The following is an 18,428-nucleotide window of genomic DNA, read 5'->3' on the forward strand; positions in this document are numbered from 1 at the left end:
CAGTGGTATCATAAATTGTGCTTCTTTAGCTTAAATATGCAACATAAAGTTTCAAACTATGTTTAAATTGGCACATAGTCCTAAAAACACAGTACTTGTGACTAGAAAATTAGTGGGATGTAACACAAACAAAGTGAGATGCTCCAAAAGCATCCATCTGATGCATGTGTACATAGACCAACCATTCAAAATAGAGGAATGTAGGTCAATAATACGGTTATATTCAATGATATGGAAATAAAACAAACAATATTTTGACTTTGAAACACTTTTTGTATTGTCTAAATGTTTTAACTTGTCCGTTAAACCAATACATGTGTATGATGTAATGTATTTAATAAAAAAAAAAACAATTAAGCTCTTAGTGTGTTTTTAAAGATTTCCTGTTTCAGTGGCATACCCAAAATTAAAGGCATATAACTTGACAATAAATAAATAAATAAATAAATAAATAAATAAATAAATAAATCTCCTGGTGGCCTTGTATAACTACAGTGATTGATCACATGACTCTCTGCCCAGATATGGAGGACTATCACCACTGATTGGAGCAATCTGAACCCAATCCGAATGGTTTAGCGTTCCATGATGCTACAGCTTTTCCGATGATGACATCTAATCCAGGAAAGCTAACGTGTTTGTAGCCAGATAGCCAGATGCTGTGTGCACATTGTGTGGGTTATCTAATGATCTATGCATCCGGTTACATTGTGTGTGGGCTCGTTTTAATCGCCTCCTCTAAGTAATGGTTTTCGTGAAGTTATAAGCGAAAACGTGGCATATGAGCAACACCTTTTCACATGAAACATGTACGTCAAAGACATATACTTAGCTATTACTTGCTATATTATTGTCTGTGAGTAAAACATATAGGCTGGTTGTATTCTACTCTTTGAGAGCAGAATACAACACAGCACATGGCTATTTGAAGCATTTGATATTTTTACTGATTACAATTACATGGACAATGCAAAATTTTGAATAAATTATCAAAATGGAACACTTCTGATTTGTCTGCTCTTGTTCAGTTTCATAATGCCTACATGCATTGGAAAGTAGAGATTCTAAGCTTTAAGACGATACCTATTTTGTGTTGGTCAAGACTGTTGTTATTAATATTTGGATTAAATATTTTTTCTCATGGGCCCGCCGGTGCGATTAATTTGTCTGAATTAATAATAATTATTATATTTTAAATTGCCTTTATTTGGGAGCCTGTCACAGTAAATTAATCGAGCTATATGCAAAATGGATTGCTGTGAACTGGAGGACAATGATTAGCTTATGTTCAGTAATATGGAAATAAACAACATACTGGATTCTAAAGCCAATTTTTGTATTGTCTTATAAATTCTTTACTCGTCTGCCACAATAATGTAATCCATTTTAATGATCTTATTTATTATTTTTTTACTATATACAGTGGATATAAAATGTCCACACACCCCTGTTAAAACACCAGGTTTTTGTGATGTAAAAAATTAAACAGTCATATCAGAATCATATCAGAGTTTTTGCACATTTACTGTAAAAATTACAACCTATGCAATGCCACTGAAAACCAAAGTGACACATTTCAGAGAAAAAAAATAAATAAAAAACTTAGAATAACCTAACTGCATAAATGTGCATATCCCTAAACTAATACTTAGTTGAAGCACCCTTTGATTGTATTACAGCACTCTGTATTACAGCAGTCTGTTTGGATAAGGGTCTATTAGCTTGGCACATCTTGACTTGGGAATATTTTCCCACTCTTCTTTGCAAAAATGTTCCAGATCTTTCAAATTGCAAGGGCATCTCCTGTGTATGGCTCTTTTCATGTCCCCCCACAGATTTTCTATAGGACTCAGGTCTGAGCTCTGGCTGGGCCATTCCAAAACATTAATCTTTTTTTTGCTGAAGCCATTCTTTTGTTGATTTGGATGTGTGCTTTGGATCATTGTCATGCTGAAAGGTGAAAGATCTCTTCATTTTCAGCTTTCTAGCAGATACCAGAAGGTTCTGTGCAAAATTGACTGGTACTTGGAGCTATTCATGATTCCCTCCATCTTCACTAAAGCCCCAGTTCCAGCTGAAGAAAAGCAGCCCCAAAGCATGATGCTGCCTCCATCATGCTTCACCGTGGGTATGGTGTTCTTTTGCTGATGTGCTGTGTTGTTTTCGCGCCAAACATACCTTTTACAATTTTACGGCAAAAAGTTCAATCTTGGTCTCATCAGACCATAACACATTTTTCCACATGGTTTTGGGAGACTGGATATAGGTTTTTGCGGGCTTGGATGTTTTTTTTTTTCATCAGAAAAGGCTTGCGTCTTGCCACCCTTCACCACAGCCCAGATAGATGAAGAATACGGGAGATAGTTGCCACATGTAAGGAGCAACCAGTATGTGCCAGAAAGAGCTGCAGCTCATTTAATGTTGCTGTAGGCCTCTTGACAGCCTCCCTGACCAGTTTTCTCTTTGTCTTCTCATCAATTTTGGAGGGACGTCCTGTTCTTGATAATGTCAATGTTGTGCCATACTTTCTCCACTTGTTGATGACTGTCTTCACTGTGTCCATGGTATATCTAATGCCTTGGAAAAAAAATTGTAGCCCTCACCTGAGCGATACCTTTAAACAATGAGATCCCGTTGATGCTTTGTAAGCTCTTTGTGGCCCATGGCTCTTGTAGTAGCATGCAATGAAGAAGATGTCAGAAAAATCCTACAAGAACCGCTGAGATTTATTTGGAAGTGAGCATTGTGACAAAGGCAGTAGATACAAGCAAGGCTGTAACCACAATATACTTTGAGGGGAACAAGTCCAGAATAATTTATATTCTTGTTGCTGTTCTGTTGCAGTCCATTATACACCGATGTCTAATAGTCAAAGTTTAATTTTTAAAATACTTCTGGTTTAAAACCACTCATCAATTTGAGTTGACCAATCAAATTAAAGAAGGTTGGACTCATGTTTCATTTAAATTAAGCTGAAATCGATTGGAGCAGCACGAGCGGGTGTCGCAACGCATCAGCAAGTTCAGAAACAGGTTAAAAGTTTCAGTGACATGTAAGATGTACAGTAAGTATCAAAACATGATCTATTTGTCCACTGTTTTATGCTAGAAATATTATACTAACTGACAGTAATTTCCAAAGATGCAAATACTCCCTCGTTGGCCTAATTTGTCATTTTTAATGTACAGGTGCATCTCAATAAATTAGAATGTCGTGGAAAAGTTCATTTATTTCAGTAATTCAACTCAAATTGTGAAACTCGTGTATTAAATAAATTCAATGCACACAGACTGAAGTAGTTTAAGTCTTTGGTTCTTTTAATTGTGATGATTTTGGCTCACATTTAACAAAAACCCACCAATTCACTATCTCAAAAAATTAGAATATGGTGACATGCCAATCAGCTAATCAACTCAAAACACCTGCAAAGGTTTCCTGGGCCTTCAAAATGGTCTCTCAGTTTGGTTCACTAGGCTATACAATCATGGGGAAGACTGCTGATCTGACAGTTGTCCAGAAGACAATCAATGACACCCTTCACAAGGAGGGTAAGCCACAAACATTCATTGCCAAAGAAGCTGGCTGTTCACAGAGTGCTGTATCCAAGCATGTTAACAGACAGTTGAGTGGAAGGAAAAAGTGTGGAAGAAAAAGATGCACAACCAACCGAGAGAACCGCAGCCTTATGAGGATTGTCAAGCAAAATCGATTCAAGAATTTGGGTGAACTTCACAAGGAATGGACTGAGGCTGGGGTCAAGGCATCAAGAGCCACCACACACAGACTTGTCAAGGAATTTGGCTACAGCTGTCGTATTCCTCTTGTTAAGCCACTCCTGAACCACAGACAACGTCAGAGGCGTCTTACCTGGGCTAAGGAGAAGAAGAACTGGACTGTTGCCCAGTGGTCCAAAGTCCTCTTTTCAGATGAGAGCAAGTTTTGTATTTCATTTGGAAACCAAGGTCCTAGAGTCTGGAGGAAGGGTGGAGAAGCTCATAGCCCAAGTTGCTTGAAGTCCAGTGTTAAGTTTCCACAGTCTGTGATGATTTGGGGTGCAATGTCATCTGCTGGTGTTGGTCCATTGTGTTTTTTGAAAACCAAAGTCACTGCACCCGTTTACCAAGAAATTTTGGAGCACTTCATGCTTCCTTCTGCTAACCAGCTTTTTAAAGTTGCTGATTTCATTTTCCAGCAGGATTTGGCACCTGCCCACACTGCCAAAAGCACCAAAAGTTGGTTAAATGACCATGGTGTTGGTGTGCTTGACTGGCCAGCAAACTCACCAGACCTGAACCCCATAGAGAATCTATGGGGTATTGTCAAGAGGAAAATGAGAAACAAGAGACCAAAAAATGCAGATGAGCTGAAGGCCACTGTCAAAGAAACCTGGGCTTCCATACCACCTCAGCAGTGCCACAAACTGATCACCTCCATGCCACGCCGAATTGAGGCAGTAATTAAAGCAAAAGGAGCCCCTACCAAGTATTGAGTACATATACAGTAAATGAACATACCAGAAGGCCAACAATTCACTAAAAATGTTTTTTTTTTATTGGTCTTATGATGTATTCTAATTTTTTGAGATAGTGAATTGGTGGGTTTTTGTTAAATGTGAGCCAAAATCATCACAATTAAAAGAACCAAAGACTTAAACTACTTCTGTCTGTGTGCATTGAATTTATTTAATACACGAGTTTCACAATTTGAGTTGAATTACTGAAATAAATGAACTTTTCCACGACATTCTAATTTATTGAGATGCACCTGTATAATATGTACTCAAATGTTACTCGCAATTGTGAATGTGAAAGACAACATTAACGGAGCAGTTTTCTGCATATCAGGCATAAGACAAAAAGAAAATGGGTGCATATTGTGAATGAATGTGGTATCTGTCCAGCTTTTGAAGTAACCCTTTGGAAAATGATTAATAAACTCAGCATTATCACACTCAGAATTGAACTAGAACATTGTAAGGCTTGTGGCTTTAAATTCATTATGTTTTTAAGTTGTGGCAAAACAGTGTAATATACTGTGTGTGTGTGTATATATATATATATATATTACAAAAATATTATTTGGAAGCAGTTGTGGTTCTAGAGCCCCCTGGTCAGACAACACTCCACTCACAAAACCCTAAACCTGACCAACGATATAACACTTGCACAACTACCACCCCCTCCCGGTTGGATGCAATTTTGGTGCCACCACAGACTGATCACGGTACCCTGCCTGGCACCCCCTGTGAAAAAATCCTGGCACCACCCCTGTTTGGAAGTATTTAACAATAAATTACAGCTTGAACTATGTTCTTTATAACTTCATTTTAAATTTTGTACAACAATCTGCTAAGTGTCTTCTCTCAAAAGAGACCATGGTTCATGAACAGCAGCCATTTTGTATAGTAGTAGTTCACCTAAAAATGAAAAATCGCTAATTTTCTCACCCTTACATTATTAAAAACCTGTATACTGTTGTTTTTTTTATTATTATTGTTACTTTTTTCTTTTTTTTCCTTTTTTTTATTGGAACATGAGAATTAGATTTTTACACAGCTCTATTCTACAACAACAATTTATAATGAACAGGGCTGTCCAGCTTCAAAAAAGAAAATACTAGTATAAAGATGAATTAAAGGCGTAGACTTCTAAGGCCATAATGCAGTGTTGTGTTGTATGGACAACCACTGATCTAAGCTGTAAAATGTAAATAACAATTAAACAAATATCTAACTTGTTTCTCTATTAAAATTCATATTTTACATTTCTTGCCATGTCGTATATTTCAGGTGACATTGTATATTTCAGGCTGATCAGATAATTTGCTTGCACAAATCTAGTTTGTAGCAAAGAATATGCAAAGTGTGGACAGTATATGTTATGCAAATAATAATTTGCATAACATATATCCTTTATCACGTTTAGAGCAAAAAAATAAAATAAAAAATAAAAAGAAGGTTTGGTCCCCCTCAATGTTCAAGACATGGTTAAGGCCTTGGATACAAGGCAACTATTGAGGCACATTAGAGGGAAATTAATATAAAGCCTCAATTTGTTTGGACAATCGATTATCCTCTTTGAAAAGAAACAATGGGACTTTTCCTGCTCATTGTGTGATAAGAAATTACCAGCAATGCTCTTCAAAAATGATTAATGGAGCGTTCCGAAATGCACAACTATAGTGGTCATTGTTACCCCACAAACAGAGAAGTGATTAAGCTATTTTAAACAACATCAACACATGCCACAATGCATGAATGTGTATGTGGGAATCACATTTCCACATTGGTGGGTGATGTCTGACCATATACATTCTCATCAGAGATATTATTTTTCAGACTCTGCTTAAGCCTGTGTTCAATACAAACAGTGAGAAATTCCAGAAGCAGTATTACAGTATGAATAATTTAAAGAGACGGTGTTTGCAAGGAAACGACTTGGAATGAGTTGAGCATGTTGTGTGACCGTTACCTTGGTGATTAGCATGGCTATGAATAGGAGTTCTGTGCACTAGATGCAGCATCACAGATTGTGGCAGAGGGTTTATATCTCCACATGCTGGCAAGTTATAGTCACTGCAGGAGATATAAGCAAGTGTACCATTCAGCAACTCAGATACAGCAAAAGAAAACATGCAACTTGGCAGTTTGGCCTAAATCTGATCCTCTTGTAGGCATTTCAGTGAGGCAATACAGCATTCCTGGTCCATGCGTTCTAAGTCAGTGTGGTTACATAATCACTCAAAGAGGTTTGTTGTGGATTACCAATTACTATTTATCTGAAGCTTTAATCCAAAGTGACATGCAGTACGCTTATTACGGGGATAATTCTCCTGGAACAATCTGAGGTTACGTTTCTTGCTCAAAAGCGTAATGGTGATGACATAGCTCATGGATTCCCCCCGTACTGAAAAGACCAGCTTAGACCAGCATGCATTTCCGGGCTGGTTTAGTGTTTAGTGGTCTAAATGGTGGATGCACATAGCAAAACTTAACACCTAATATCCAGGATGATCTTGCTGGTAAAGGTTCTATGTTTAGAACCTACAACCAATTATTTCAATCACTAATGTTAATATGTTTTTGACTCAGTTATAAAAAATAGGGTGTTTTCTAGTCTTATTTAGCATACATTTTAATGTTCAATTTAGTTTAAGTTGTATTAGTTGCATGTACCCTGATAGCACACGTATATCACCACCCAGACGTCTATTTGATGTGTGTTTACATCTGGAAGATGTAACATGTCAAATGTCAATAAGACATCCATCAGATGTCTTTGAGACGTTTATTCCTTGGAATGTTTGTTAATTTGATCTTTTCAAGATGTTTCACAGATGTTAATTAGAATGCGATGCTTTTCAGATGAGAAGATTGATGAGTCCCTTGATTTATGAATATTTCTGCAGAAAAATCGAGAGTTCTGGCAAACTTACTGTATATTCGCCACTCATTATTTTCACATGCAAATGAGCTTTGTGGCAAACTCGTTATTGTTGTCAAAGGTTTGCTGCAGGTTTACCACTAACGGTGAAGAGCTGCAAACTTCTGGCAAACATTTGCGGTGAACATTTGTGCCGAAACATTTGCAAGCTCATTTGCATGTGAAAATAGTGAGTGGGAAATTTGATGGCAAGTTTGTCAGAACTCTAGATTATTTGTAAGGGTTGTTTACCCAAAAGCTCTAACAAAAAGAGTTTTATACTCTGTGTTAAACCCACATAAATAAATAAATAAGTAAATAAATAACCTCTGCTGGAGTAAACACACTTGTTTGGAAGACTCTCTCATGTGACTGTGTTTGATTAAACAAGTCCTATAGATCATTCACACACTGCTATTGTACTGGTCTCTAGTCAGCCATACCATGACTTCTTACCGTCATCTCTAAGAGCTTCCATAGTCAAGGCATTGATTTGTTATCTCACACATCGCACTTACATTAGGCATGTTGATGGGAGCTTTAGCTATTAGCATGAGGTTTTCACTATGCATCTGCCTTTTGTCTGCTCTTCCTTATAGCTGCAGGCACAAATAGCCAGATAATGTGAGTAAAAGCCGCGCCGTGGTATACATTGTTAACCTCTCTCAGCAGCAGAGATAAAGTGTGTGCTTTAGAGCACATTAGCTGCAAAAACAGTCGCTGCATGGAGGGAAATAGTATTGTCCCTTACAAGACTCTCTCTCTTTCTCTCTCTCTCTCTCTCTCTCTCTCTCTCTCTCTCTCTCTCTCTCTCTCTCTCGCTTCCTCTTTTTGTGAGGTTGTTAGCAAGAAACTAGACTTTTCAAGGACATGAGCTTAATTCACCCATGTTACATATGTTTACCCAGCAGAGTGCAGGGGAATAAAAGGTAGCATCAAATCAAAGCCCGGGAAACCACCCAAAACCACACACACACACACACGGAAGAGAGGGCAGAAAAGGGCTAACAAGCAGGAAAATGTCTTATGTAATGCGATGACACTTTGATCTTGTGCAAATGGAATTCAAAGTGGCCAAAGGTCCCCAAACCGACAAGCAGATTATATATATATATATATATATATATATATATATATATATATATATATATATATATATATATATATAGCATGCTTCTTGCATGTCGAATCTCTCTCTTTCCTTCCTGTGGAAGAAGGAAAGGGAGTGATCCAGATAAAAAGGGGTACAAGAGGAGCACTGTGCAAACATTAATGCTACAGGCATTAGGCCTACTGAATATAATACACATATCTGGAGGTTGTGTGTTGAAGTGGGAACTTAATTCCCTGTCAAGTGATTTACCAGACAGGAATCTTAATACCCAAATGCACTGTAGTGGGAAGAGGCTGTTACAGCGACGTGCTAGTGGAACGTAAACACAAAGCAGAAACTGTGTCACATATATTTGCCATTCACCGGTGCTGTAGGTTGAATGAAGCTCAGCATTGTCCCAGATCTTTTGTTTACATGCCAATCACAGGGCGTGTAATTTCACAATTTCGTGTGATTGCGAGACTGTCTGTTTGAATTTCGGTCTCTTCAAAACTCGCAATCGGAATAGGTTTTTATTATTACAGGTAAGACCATGTTCCAGATGTTCCAAATGACTTTAACGAAATTAGATGTTTAGCAGAATGTTTGTCTTTGTCACCATTCAACTTCACTGCACAAAAAAAAAAATGTAATTAATTAATTAATTAATTAGTTAGTTAGTTAAATACAGTACTGTGCAAAAGTTTTAGGCACTTAAGATGTTTCACAAAAACATTTGTTACACAACCAACATAAGACGGTTATTTATATCTTCAGATTTAGTTTGTTAATAGGAAATAGACTCCCAAACATTCCTTTTACAAATAGAATAGAATAGAATAGAAGAACAGGGAGCCCTGCAACAGATCACTGAACATCGAGTCAGTTAGGGATTACATGAAGAGACAGAAGCAGCTGAGACAGCCTAAATAGATAGGAGAACTGTGGTGAATTCTCCAAGAAGCTTGGAATATCCTATCTGCCAACAACCAAGAAAAACTGTGTTGGTGCTGTTTTGAAGGCAAAGGTCATCACACCAAATATGGATTTAGCTTGTTTTATGTATACTGAACTTTGTAAGATGTTAATTGATAAATGAAAACTATTTATGGGATTTTTTTTTTTTTTTTAAAAGAATTCCTCACTATGCAACATTATTCACAAGTGTCTAGGACTTCTGCACATTGCTGTATGGTAGCAAATTAAAAAAAAAAAAATTTGTATTTATATTTAATATTTAGTTACAAGAGGACCAGCTATTGGTTTGCATTGATGCCTCTAAACTTTGATTACATTACTTTGTTAACATTAGCAAATGCATAAGTTATATCATGAGCTAACTATGAAAAATATGTTATGACAGCATGTATTATTCTAGATTAATGTTAGTTTTTGAATATACAATTGTTCATTGTTAGTTGATGTTAATTCATAATGCATTAACTAATTGAACCAACTTTTATCTAACTTTTCATTTAAAAAATGTATGTGTTGAAATTAACATTAACCAAGATTAATACATGCTGTAAAAGTATTGTTCATTGTTAGTTCATGTTAACTAATGTAGTTAACCAACATTAACAGATACAAACTTATTATAAAGTGTTACTGAACCGTTAAGGAATCGAAAGCGTAAAGAGGAATTGAAACCGGAATTGTTTAATTCCTTACGATTCCCATACCTATTAAGTAGGGACACAAATTTAGGAAAGAAACTGTTCCTGAGTCTTGTTGTTTCGGTCTGAAATGTCCTAAATCTCATTCCCGATGGAAGAATCTGGAAGATTTAATAGGATCTGGCTCTCTTAAGCCCTATTTGGACGGGACTAGTTTTCCCTTATGTCATTAGGAAAAATCACTACCTCGGTAAACAGAATGGAAAAAAATTCTGGTCATTTATTTTGACCTTCGTTGAATACTGTAACTAAAGCAAAATATTTCACTGCAGTGCCTGGAGTGCATTTATTATGAATTTATTTAGACCTTTTTGCCATCTTACTGAAACAAACAGTTGTTGGTTCAAAAAATAATACATTTAAATCAGTTTTTTCAATTAATATTTTTGTATCCTTTTCCAGGTGTACTTCAAGCGGGATGGAGAGTTGATAGAGGTGATCTCCTACGTTTCGCCCACCGTGGGTTATGAGGGTGCTGGCTCCGCTGGTGTGCGTGGAGCCAGACCTCTGATCAGCAGGGACCTTGACGACACCAAGCAGCGGAAGTCTCTTTCTCTGCTTGGTCCAGACGGCAAGCCCGGACGCCTAAATACGGAGAGCCCTGGCCGGAGCTACATGGACAAGCAGCCTGGTCATGAGCCCAGCCCGGCCACAGAGACCATCCCAGAGACAGTGGTCAACCGGGAGTTCCCACGCTGGGTCCAGAGCACAGACCCCCTGTACTTCTTTAGCAACACTCACATCCCCCAGAGCGATGGGTCGGTGCTGGTTCAGGCCAAACTCACCTGGACCTTGAATCCGCAGTTGGACAACGATGCATTGTTCAGCTGCGAGGTCACGCACCCGGCTCTCTCCATGCCTATGCAGACCGAGGTCGTACTGGGTAAGTCTGACTTGATAGTCCCACTTTTGCTATAGTCTACGTGAATTGTCATTTGCAACCCATTTTACTTTGAGAATGTGATGTATTTTTGAGTAAAACAGGACGTTCAATGAGAAAACATTTATTTGAGAATTAACGGCAATCAATTCTTCGAGAATTGACTGGCGTTACATACCAGAATAGAGGTAGACCAAATGAGAGAATAGCTGTAGAGCGCAACAGTCTGGTTCCGGATGTAAAAATCTTATTCATTGTCTCTATAGGTGAATGGATTTTCAACAATAGCCTATAAACTTAAACCTCTAAAGAGGTCAGAGGTTGTTAATCAATGGTATATGCTTCTGTTGAAGCAATCACTCTGTGTTATTTCAACTTTGTTTAAAAATTATCATGATTAATAGGGGAATTTGTGGTGAATAACTACACTTCCCATGATCCTGCAGAGAAATATCCACCAATCAGTGAATTGCGGTCAACAAACCATGACAATATGCACTTCTAATGATGCAATTGAATTGTTAAAACTACACTTTCAGGCCTCATCCACACTAACACGTTTTTGTTTGAAAACGCATCTTTCTCTCTAGGTTGAGATGGCGTTTTTGACAGCAAAAACTGAGCTTTTTGAAAATGCTCTCCCAAGTGGATAAATTTGAAAATGCCGTCTTTGCGTTGTAGTGTGAATGGTGAATATGGAGGTATCTGAAAACTATGAAGTATTTTTTGTCATGTGACGCAGTCATGTGATCCATTCAACCCAAAACAATCACGATGGCGGCCCACATTGATTATATCATTCATTTTGATATATATATATATATATATATATATATATATATATATATATATATATATATATAATATAAATGTTACTTTATACAACCTTTACAATGCATTCCTACAAAGGTGATGTAAAGTTTACTCAGAATTGCTGTCCGACGACGAAACATGAGGACAATTGTACTTCAGCTCGTACATGCAACGGCGATTTTTCGCAAGCGCAGTAAGGGGATTTTAGCATTTTCATTTTAGTGTGGACGAGCAACTTCTGGAAGACTATTGAAAACGGCAGTGTGGACGGAGAGTGTTTCAAAAATGAAAGCGCCCTTTTCAAATGTCTCCAGATTAATGTAGGCATAGCTTCAAACTACTTATATATTTGTATATATCTGAATATTTTGCAATAAACTTCAAATATATTGATTCTATACTTATGATTAACAACTTTAAATCAAAAGTTTACTATGTTTCCATTGTTATTAATTTGATTACGTTATTTGCAATGCTTCATGGGATTGTAGTTCATTCCCTCATGAAAGACGTTAAGTACACATCTTTGTCTTTTAGTCTGATTTTCAAATACTTTTTTGCTTCAAATCAATGTTTGTAATGTTGAGATTCACCTCGGAGCTGGTTGGTTTGGTTCATGACTTAGAACTCTTTTATGAAGGATTTTACGAAATCCCTATGGGAAAAAAAAAAAAAAAAATGGGAAACCAAGACAGCTGAAAAAGTGGGCAGGCAATCTATTTGGCTATTGGTTAGCATTATCCAAAAGCCGCTTGCCTAAATGTAAACAGAAGAAAAGGAAAGTTGGTTCCATATACGAAGACTAGGAATATGCATTAAGAGAGTACAGTAAACATGGTCAATTGTGTTTTCATGACAGCTTCACTCACCATTCAGTTTCATAATATGGAGAAGAAAAAAAAAATATGAGGGTGTAATGAGGAAGATGAGTAAATTGATGATCAGATTGTACTTTTTTGGGTTAACTATCTCTTTAATATTGTAAGACAACAAAGATTCGGCCGGATACCGATCCTTAGATCAATTTGAAAGACTTATTGTTTGATCTTGAACTTTATACATCCTAGTCTTGCTGTATTATCCACCTCCCCTCGCCCAGTCATGGGTGAAACACTGCTTTCTATTTGTTGCCTAATTGCATTACAGGCAAGCAGATTGCAGCTGCTAATGCAGAATGCAAAATCTCTCGGTGACTGACAGTCCAATTCATTGAGCTGTCTGCGCAGTAGATTGAGTTAACTTCACAACGTTATTGAAAAAGTCAACCTGAATTAAAGAAATCCAGCATAAAGGGTATCTCGCCAAGCCCTCAAAGACAGCGTTGTTGCAGTATCTCACCATTGCAATCCATTCGTATATAAGCCCACTAATTAAGCCATGAGATGCCAGATCTTAGCATTCAGTCTGCCTGTTGTGTTGCATATTTGTGTCAGTAAAACTGGCTTGCTGCAATCACTTGTTTATAAGTAATGAAAATATTCAGCACGATACTGCTGATGAATGGGATGCCAGCATACCTCTGTATTTCCATGGATAGCAGTCTTTTTTTCTGGCTTTTTTGCTTTTAAAGCTACAACAAAGATGGCCTGAATATCCCATTATCACTTCAAAGGCAGCACTCACTTGTAGTCTCTGCTATCAGCCCTCAGAGAGAGGCAAGTGATGAGACACAAGACAAGATAAACAAAGACATTTCTCTTACTTAGTGGTGCAGGAGCATTGAGAAAGAGATGAAGAGGAGAGAAAAGGACAAGAAATAGAGATAAAGACAGAGAGAGTGAGCGAGAAAGCAAGGATGGCCGAGAAGTTGATGCAGATTCCATGTAGTTTTTCTCTGTCTCGTCTCATTCCGGAATGATCTTCCTTTGTGCATTTCATGGCTGGTCAGGCAGAAGGGGATAACAAAGGAGCTCGCAAACCCATCACAATGGGACCCGCTTCTTTTTCAAATGTTTACCTGTTACCAGGAAAAGAGGGATGTGCTTTTTCCCTCAAATATAGAGATTCCTGGTGTTTTATGAAATACTTATAGCCGCAGGAAAGAACGACAGCAGAATCAACTTTAATGATATACTCAAGGATTTATACCAAAATGAAGCATGGCGTGCATCTGCAGCCTACAAGAGGAACTGGTTTATGTTAAATGACAAAAATGGGTGGGTCTAGGTCCAAAAAGTGATATATTTCTGTGGTTCTGATGTTCAAGGGGTCAAGGAGGTCAATTGCACCACCTTTAGTGACCGCTGGCGCCCCCCTTTACATGGTGCCCTTATGCGTTGCATACATTGCATATATGGTTTTTGTGCCTCTGGTAGTGATATATTTCTGTTGTTCTTATTTTCTATGTAAATTGAGCTTTAATTTTGGAGTGAAGTTCTTCCTGTTTCCGTGTGTTTTTGACGGTAGCTTCTCACTTCTGGAAAAGTAGGTCGCTACATGACCCAGTGTGATTATTAAATCGCAAAAGATGCTATTTAATTAAATAAATATGTAGTCTGTATGTGCCTCGCACTACAAAGTGAATTAGCGCTCTGCTTGCTGTCATCAACTACAAACAGACGGTGCAATGCTCATGATGGTGTTTTCCATGTATGATCCAAGGAGCTCTAAAAGGTATGAGCAGCCAGCGTCGGCACAACACCGGCTCCACACATTCACTTTGAAGCTTGCAGCACATGCAAACTATATATTTATCGAAATAAATCACAGCCTATGCGGTTTAATAATCGCACTAGGACATAATGTGATTTTAGTTTGTGCGCTGAATGTTTGTAGAATGATATACGTAGGTCAGATTGTATCGGTTTTTTGCATTGGAGCAATTTTACAAGCACGAGTACAAGTACATGAGCGCAACATCGGACCAGATTCGGATGCCAGTATCGGTATCGGGACATCCCTATAGAAAACCATCAGGGTAACACACGTGACTAACTAAACAATATAATATGTAACATAAAACACCCCAATGTACATAACTGATATAAAAAATAAGAAAAGAAAAATATATTTCAATAAAATTAATCACATGTGATGGGTCAAACTAGACAGCTAAAACCAGCCTAAGATGGTTTGCTGGTCTTAGCTGGTTTAAGATGGTAGGGTTTTTTTAGTCAACTAAAAAATGCCCAAAACCAGCCAACTGACCAGGCTGGAAGACCAGCTAACCAGCTTATTGTTTTTCAATAAGTAACTTTGTGTTAAACGCACTCACAAAACCGTACAGCTCTGACCTCACCGATTATCTTCAACATGAATCCGCATCTTTTCCTGAGATTCCAGTGAAAACTTAACACGTGACAGTGTCGGCATCAAAGCGAGAACACGTTTATTTGGATCAGTGTCTTGAGAGCAGGAACGTGTGCATCTGAAGTTGCATAAGGGAGGGAGGGGGCTGCATGGTACTAAAGGAGAGAGAGAAGTCAATTCACTAGAGTGCAGGCCCAGAAAAAAGGCTTGCAAACTTTTAGAGGCTTTCATATTTTGACAAGGTCTTTTCTGTGCAACAATTTAAGGCATAAATTTAATAGTAGCTATGTGCCTTTAAAATAAAGAGAGAGATGTTTTGGCTTTTCATTGTTCTCCCTCAGAGAATACAGAAGTGAAAATGTGCATTTGTTGATTTTAATTGGATCACTCTATGAATTCAAAGCTTTAACAAACCTGGCTTGAGCTTGGCACAACCCCAAGTGTACTGTATGTATGTGCATGTTTGCATGTGTTTGTGTCCTTTGTTCTTTTCTCTGCATGTGCAAAACAATATTTTTTTTAAAAATAACCCTCCTGAATAAAACAGCCTTAACAGGCCTAAGCATGTTTGCTGGTCCGTTTACAGGTTTTAGATGGATTTTGGCCACCTTTCAGCTGGAGACCTGCTGTCTGACCAGTTAAACCAGCTGAGCACCAGCTTGACTAGGATGAGAAACCAGCTAAGACCAGCAAACCAGTTTAGGCTGGTTTATGATGTTTTATTTATTTATTTGTTTATTTCTTTATTTTCAGCAGTGACGGCAATGTTATGTAATATGTTTGTTATAATGCATCTAATAGAGCGTTAATTTTAAACTGACAACTGAGACTTAATGCAAAGGCTTTTTAATTAATCTAAACCAGGCCTATGCAACTTCATCAACAAGTGGGCCAGAAGAAAAAATTCTTCTGGGTATTTGGGCCAGTTCAGAATATTTTGTCAATGAAAGCTACTATATACATATAACAGTTCTACGATATAGTATAATATTTGTTCAATACATAATATTTGAACTCTTAAGAGTTTGTTCAGGAATTGGGCTACTCTGGTCACGCTGTATGTTATGCGGTGTAGATTCAAAAAGACCCGGCTCACAAGAGTCCTTCATTCTGGAATCGAGCTACTCTGGTTGCACTGTATGTTTCATCCTGTAGATTCAAAGGAACTGACTCATTTTAGTCTTTTGTTCGGGAATCGGACTACACTGGTCACGCTTTATGTTTCACCCTGTAGATTCAAAGGAACCGAATCACATGAGTAATTTGTTTGGGAATCGGACTACACTTGTTGCGCTGTATGTTTTACCCTGTAGATTCAAAGGAACTGACTCATATGAGTCATTTGTGTGGGAATCGAACTACACTGGTCATGCTTTATGTTTCACACTGTAGATTAAAAGGAAACGACTCATACGAGTCATTTGTGCAGGAATCGAACTACACCGGTCACGCTTCATGTTTTACCCTGTAGATTCAAAGCAACTGACTCATACGAGTCATTTGTTCGTGAATCGAACTACACTGGGTGCACTGTATGTTTCCCCCTGTAGATTCAAAGGAACCGAATCATACAAGTCATTGGTTCGGGAATCGGACTACACTGGTCGAGCTCTGTATGTTTCACCTTGTGGATTCAAAGGCACCAAATCATAAGAGTCATTTGTTCTGGAATTGGTCTACACTGGTCACGCTATATGCTTCACGCTGTAGATTCAAAGGAACCAGCACATACTAATCATTTCTTCGGGAATCGGTCTACACTGGTCGTGCTGTATGTTTCACCCTGTAGATTCAAAGAAACTGACTCATCAGGCTTCAGTGGTCTAATCTTAACCATACTGACATTTCCAATACAGGTGATTCGCTAACTTGTGCTCAGTTAGGAAATGAAACCCAAATCATAGCAGCTTTCCCAAGTCATAAATCTTTCTACTTTTTAATATTTCCACATGAGACAGAAACATCTTGACAGCGACTCAAATTTGTATTACACTCACTAAATATTCATGAGCTGAGCCTTTTCACCAATTTTTTTTTTTTTTTTTTTGCTGCTCAACAAATTCAAAATAATTTCCTTCTTGTTCATTGTTGCACACCCTGGAACTGTCACAGAAATGCATACAGACATGTATATGAACATATGAATTCATATTTTAAAGGTGTTATATACAGTATATATATATATATATATATATATATATATATATATATATATATATATATATATATATATCATTTTATTTTAGAAATGTGTGTAACCCAAGTAATGAACTTAAAAGTAATTACCTTAATTGTAAATCACTAACTGTAATCTTATTACAAAACTAAAAAATGTAATTCATTACATTACTTTTTAACTGAAAAAGCAATAAGATTACAGCCAGCCTTTGTGACAACTTGCCCCACAATTGGGGCAGGTTGTCACAGAATGAACTGTATCTTTTTTCCTGAGCAATAATGGTGGAAATGTTCAATAGCTTTTCTGTAGCCAAGACTTCAAGGTATTTGGCAATGCAGAAATTGACTTTCAAAACTAAACGTACTCTGAGAAATATTCACTGGAGTACTAGCCCCGGTCTCCCCTATTACCCCTAAAAGCAGAGGCTTGCCACTTTACATGGCTGCACAGTGGCTGATGAGGTGAGATGGCAGTACTCAAAAGCTCACATTAACCTTGGTACTTAGTAGTTCACTCCAAACAGCCGGTGGCTTTGTGGCTTGTCAGTTGCGATGCTTGCTCTCATAATCAAAGACATCCAACAGTTTCTCCTGGAGCCAATCCCAGACCTCTGGCCGTGCATCCCATCACCTTACTTTTCAACAGCAGGATTTCTCTGGCTAATTCTGCTTAAAATGGTACTTTGATTGGATTCTATGTCAATATATTCAAACCATTTAACTGGTGCCATTTTTTAAATCCTCAGAAAAGGCCACGGAAAAGTTATCCGGTGCTATGAGTAGGAAAACAGCACAGCTCACTGACTTTTTTGTCAACTCATGTGGTTAAGGCTTAGGTTGGGCAATCCAAGGTATTGATCCCTTAATTCATCCACTTGGTACAAATAGGCAAGGTCAGCCTTTGAGTGGCCATTGCCCTGTCAGAACACAAGCCCTATCAATGGTCTCCTTTTGTTTTTCTGCTGTTTTCTTAGGGAGAATCGATGAAGTCATTGAGTCATGATTCATGCCTTGACTAGCTCTTGATCTCTCTTGTGTATTGCGATTTTTCACATCTTTTTCTCCACTCTACAGAGTCTGGCTGCTAATATCCCAAATCATTTCCATAATAAGAAGGC

At 37.8% G+C, this 18,428-nt stretch overlaps 1 protein-coding gene across 2 annotated transcripts in view; it reads left to right on the plus strand.

The window, feature by feature from the left end:
• Positions 1-18,428, plus strand: part of LOC127426206 (immunoglobulin superfamily member 21-like) — a 395,310-nt gene that overhangs the window by 346,075 nt on the left and 30,807 nt on the right. For both annotated transcript variants that reach the window (XM_051672857.1, XM_051672858.1), the window contains exon 6: positions 10,593-11,073. In XM_051672857.1, the coding sequence (XP_051528817.1) occupies positions 10,593-11,073 (481 nt within the window). The remainder of the gene's footprint in view (positions 1-10,592; positions 11,074-18,428) is intronic.

This window comes from Myxocyprinus asiaticus, chromosome 35 (genome assembly GCF_019703515.2).
Source record: "Myxocyprinus asiaticus isolate MX2 ecotype Aquarium Trade chromosome 35, UBuf_Myxa_2, whole genome shotgun sequence".
Lineage (NCBI taxonomy): Eukaryota > Metazoa > Chordata > Actinopteri > Cypriniformes > Catostomidae > Myxocyprinus > Myxocyprinus asiaticus.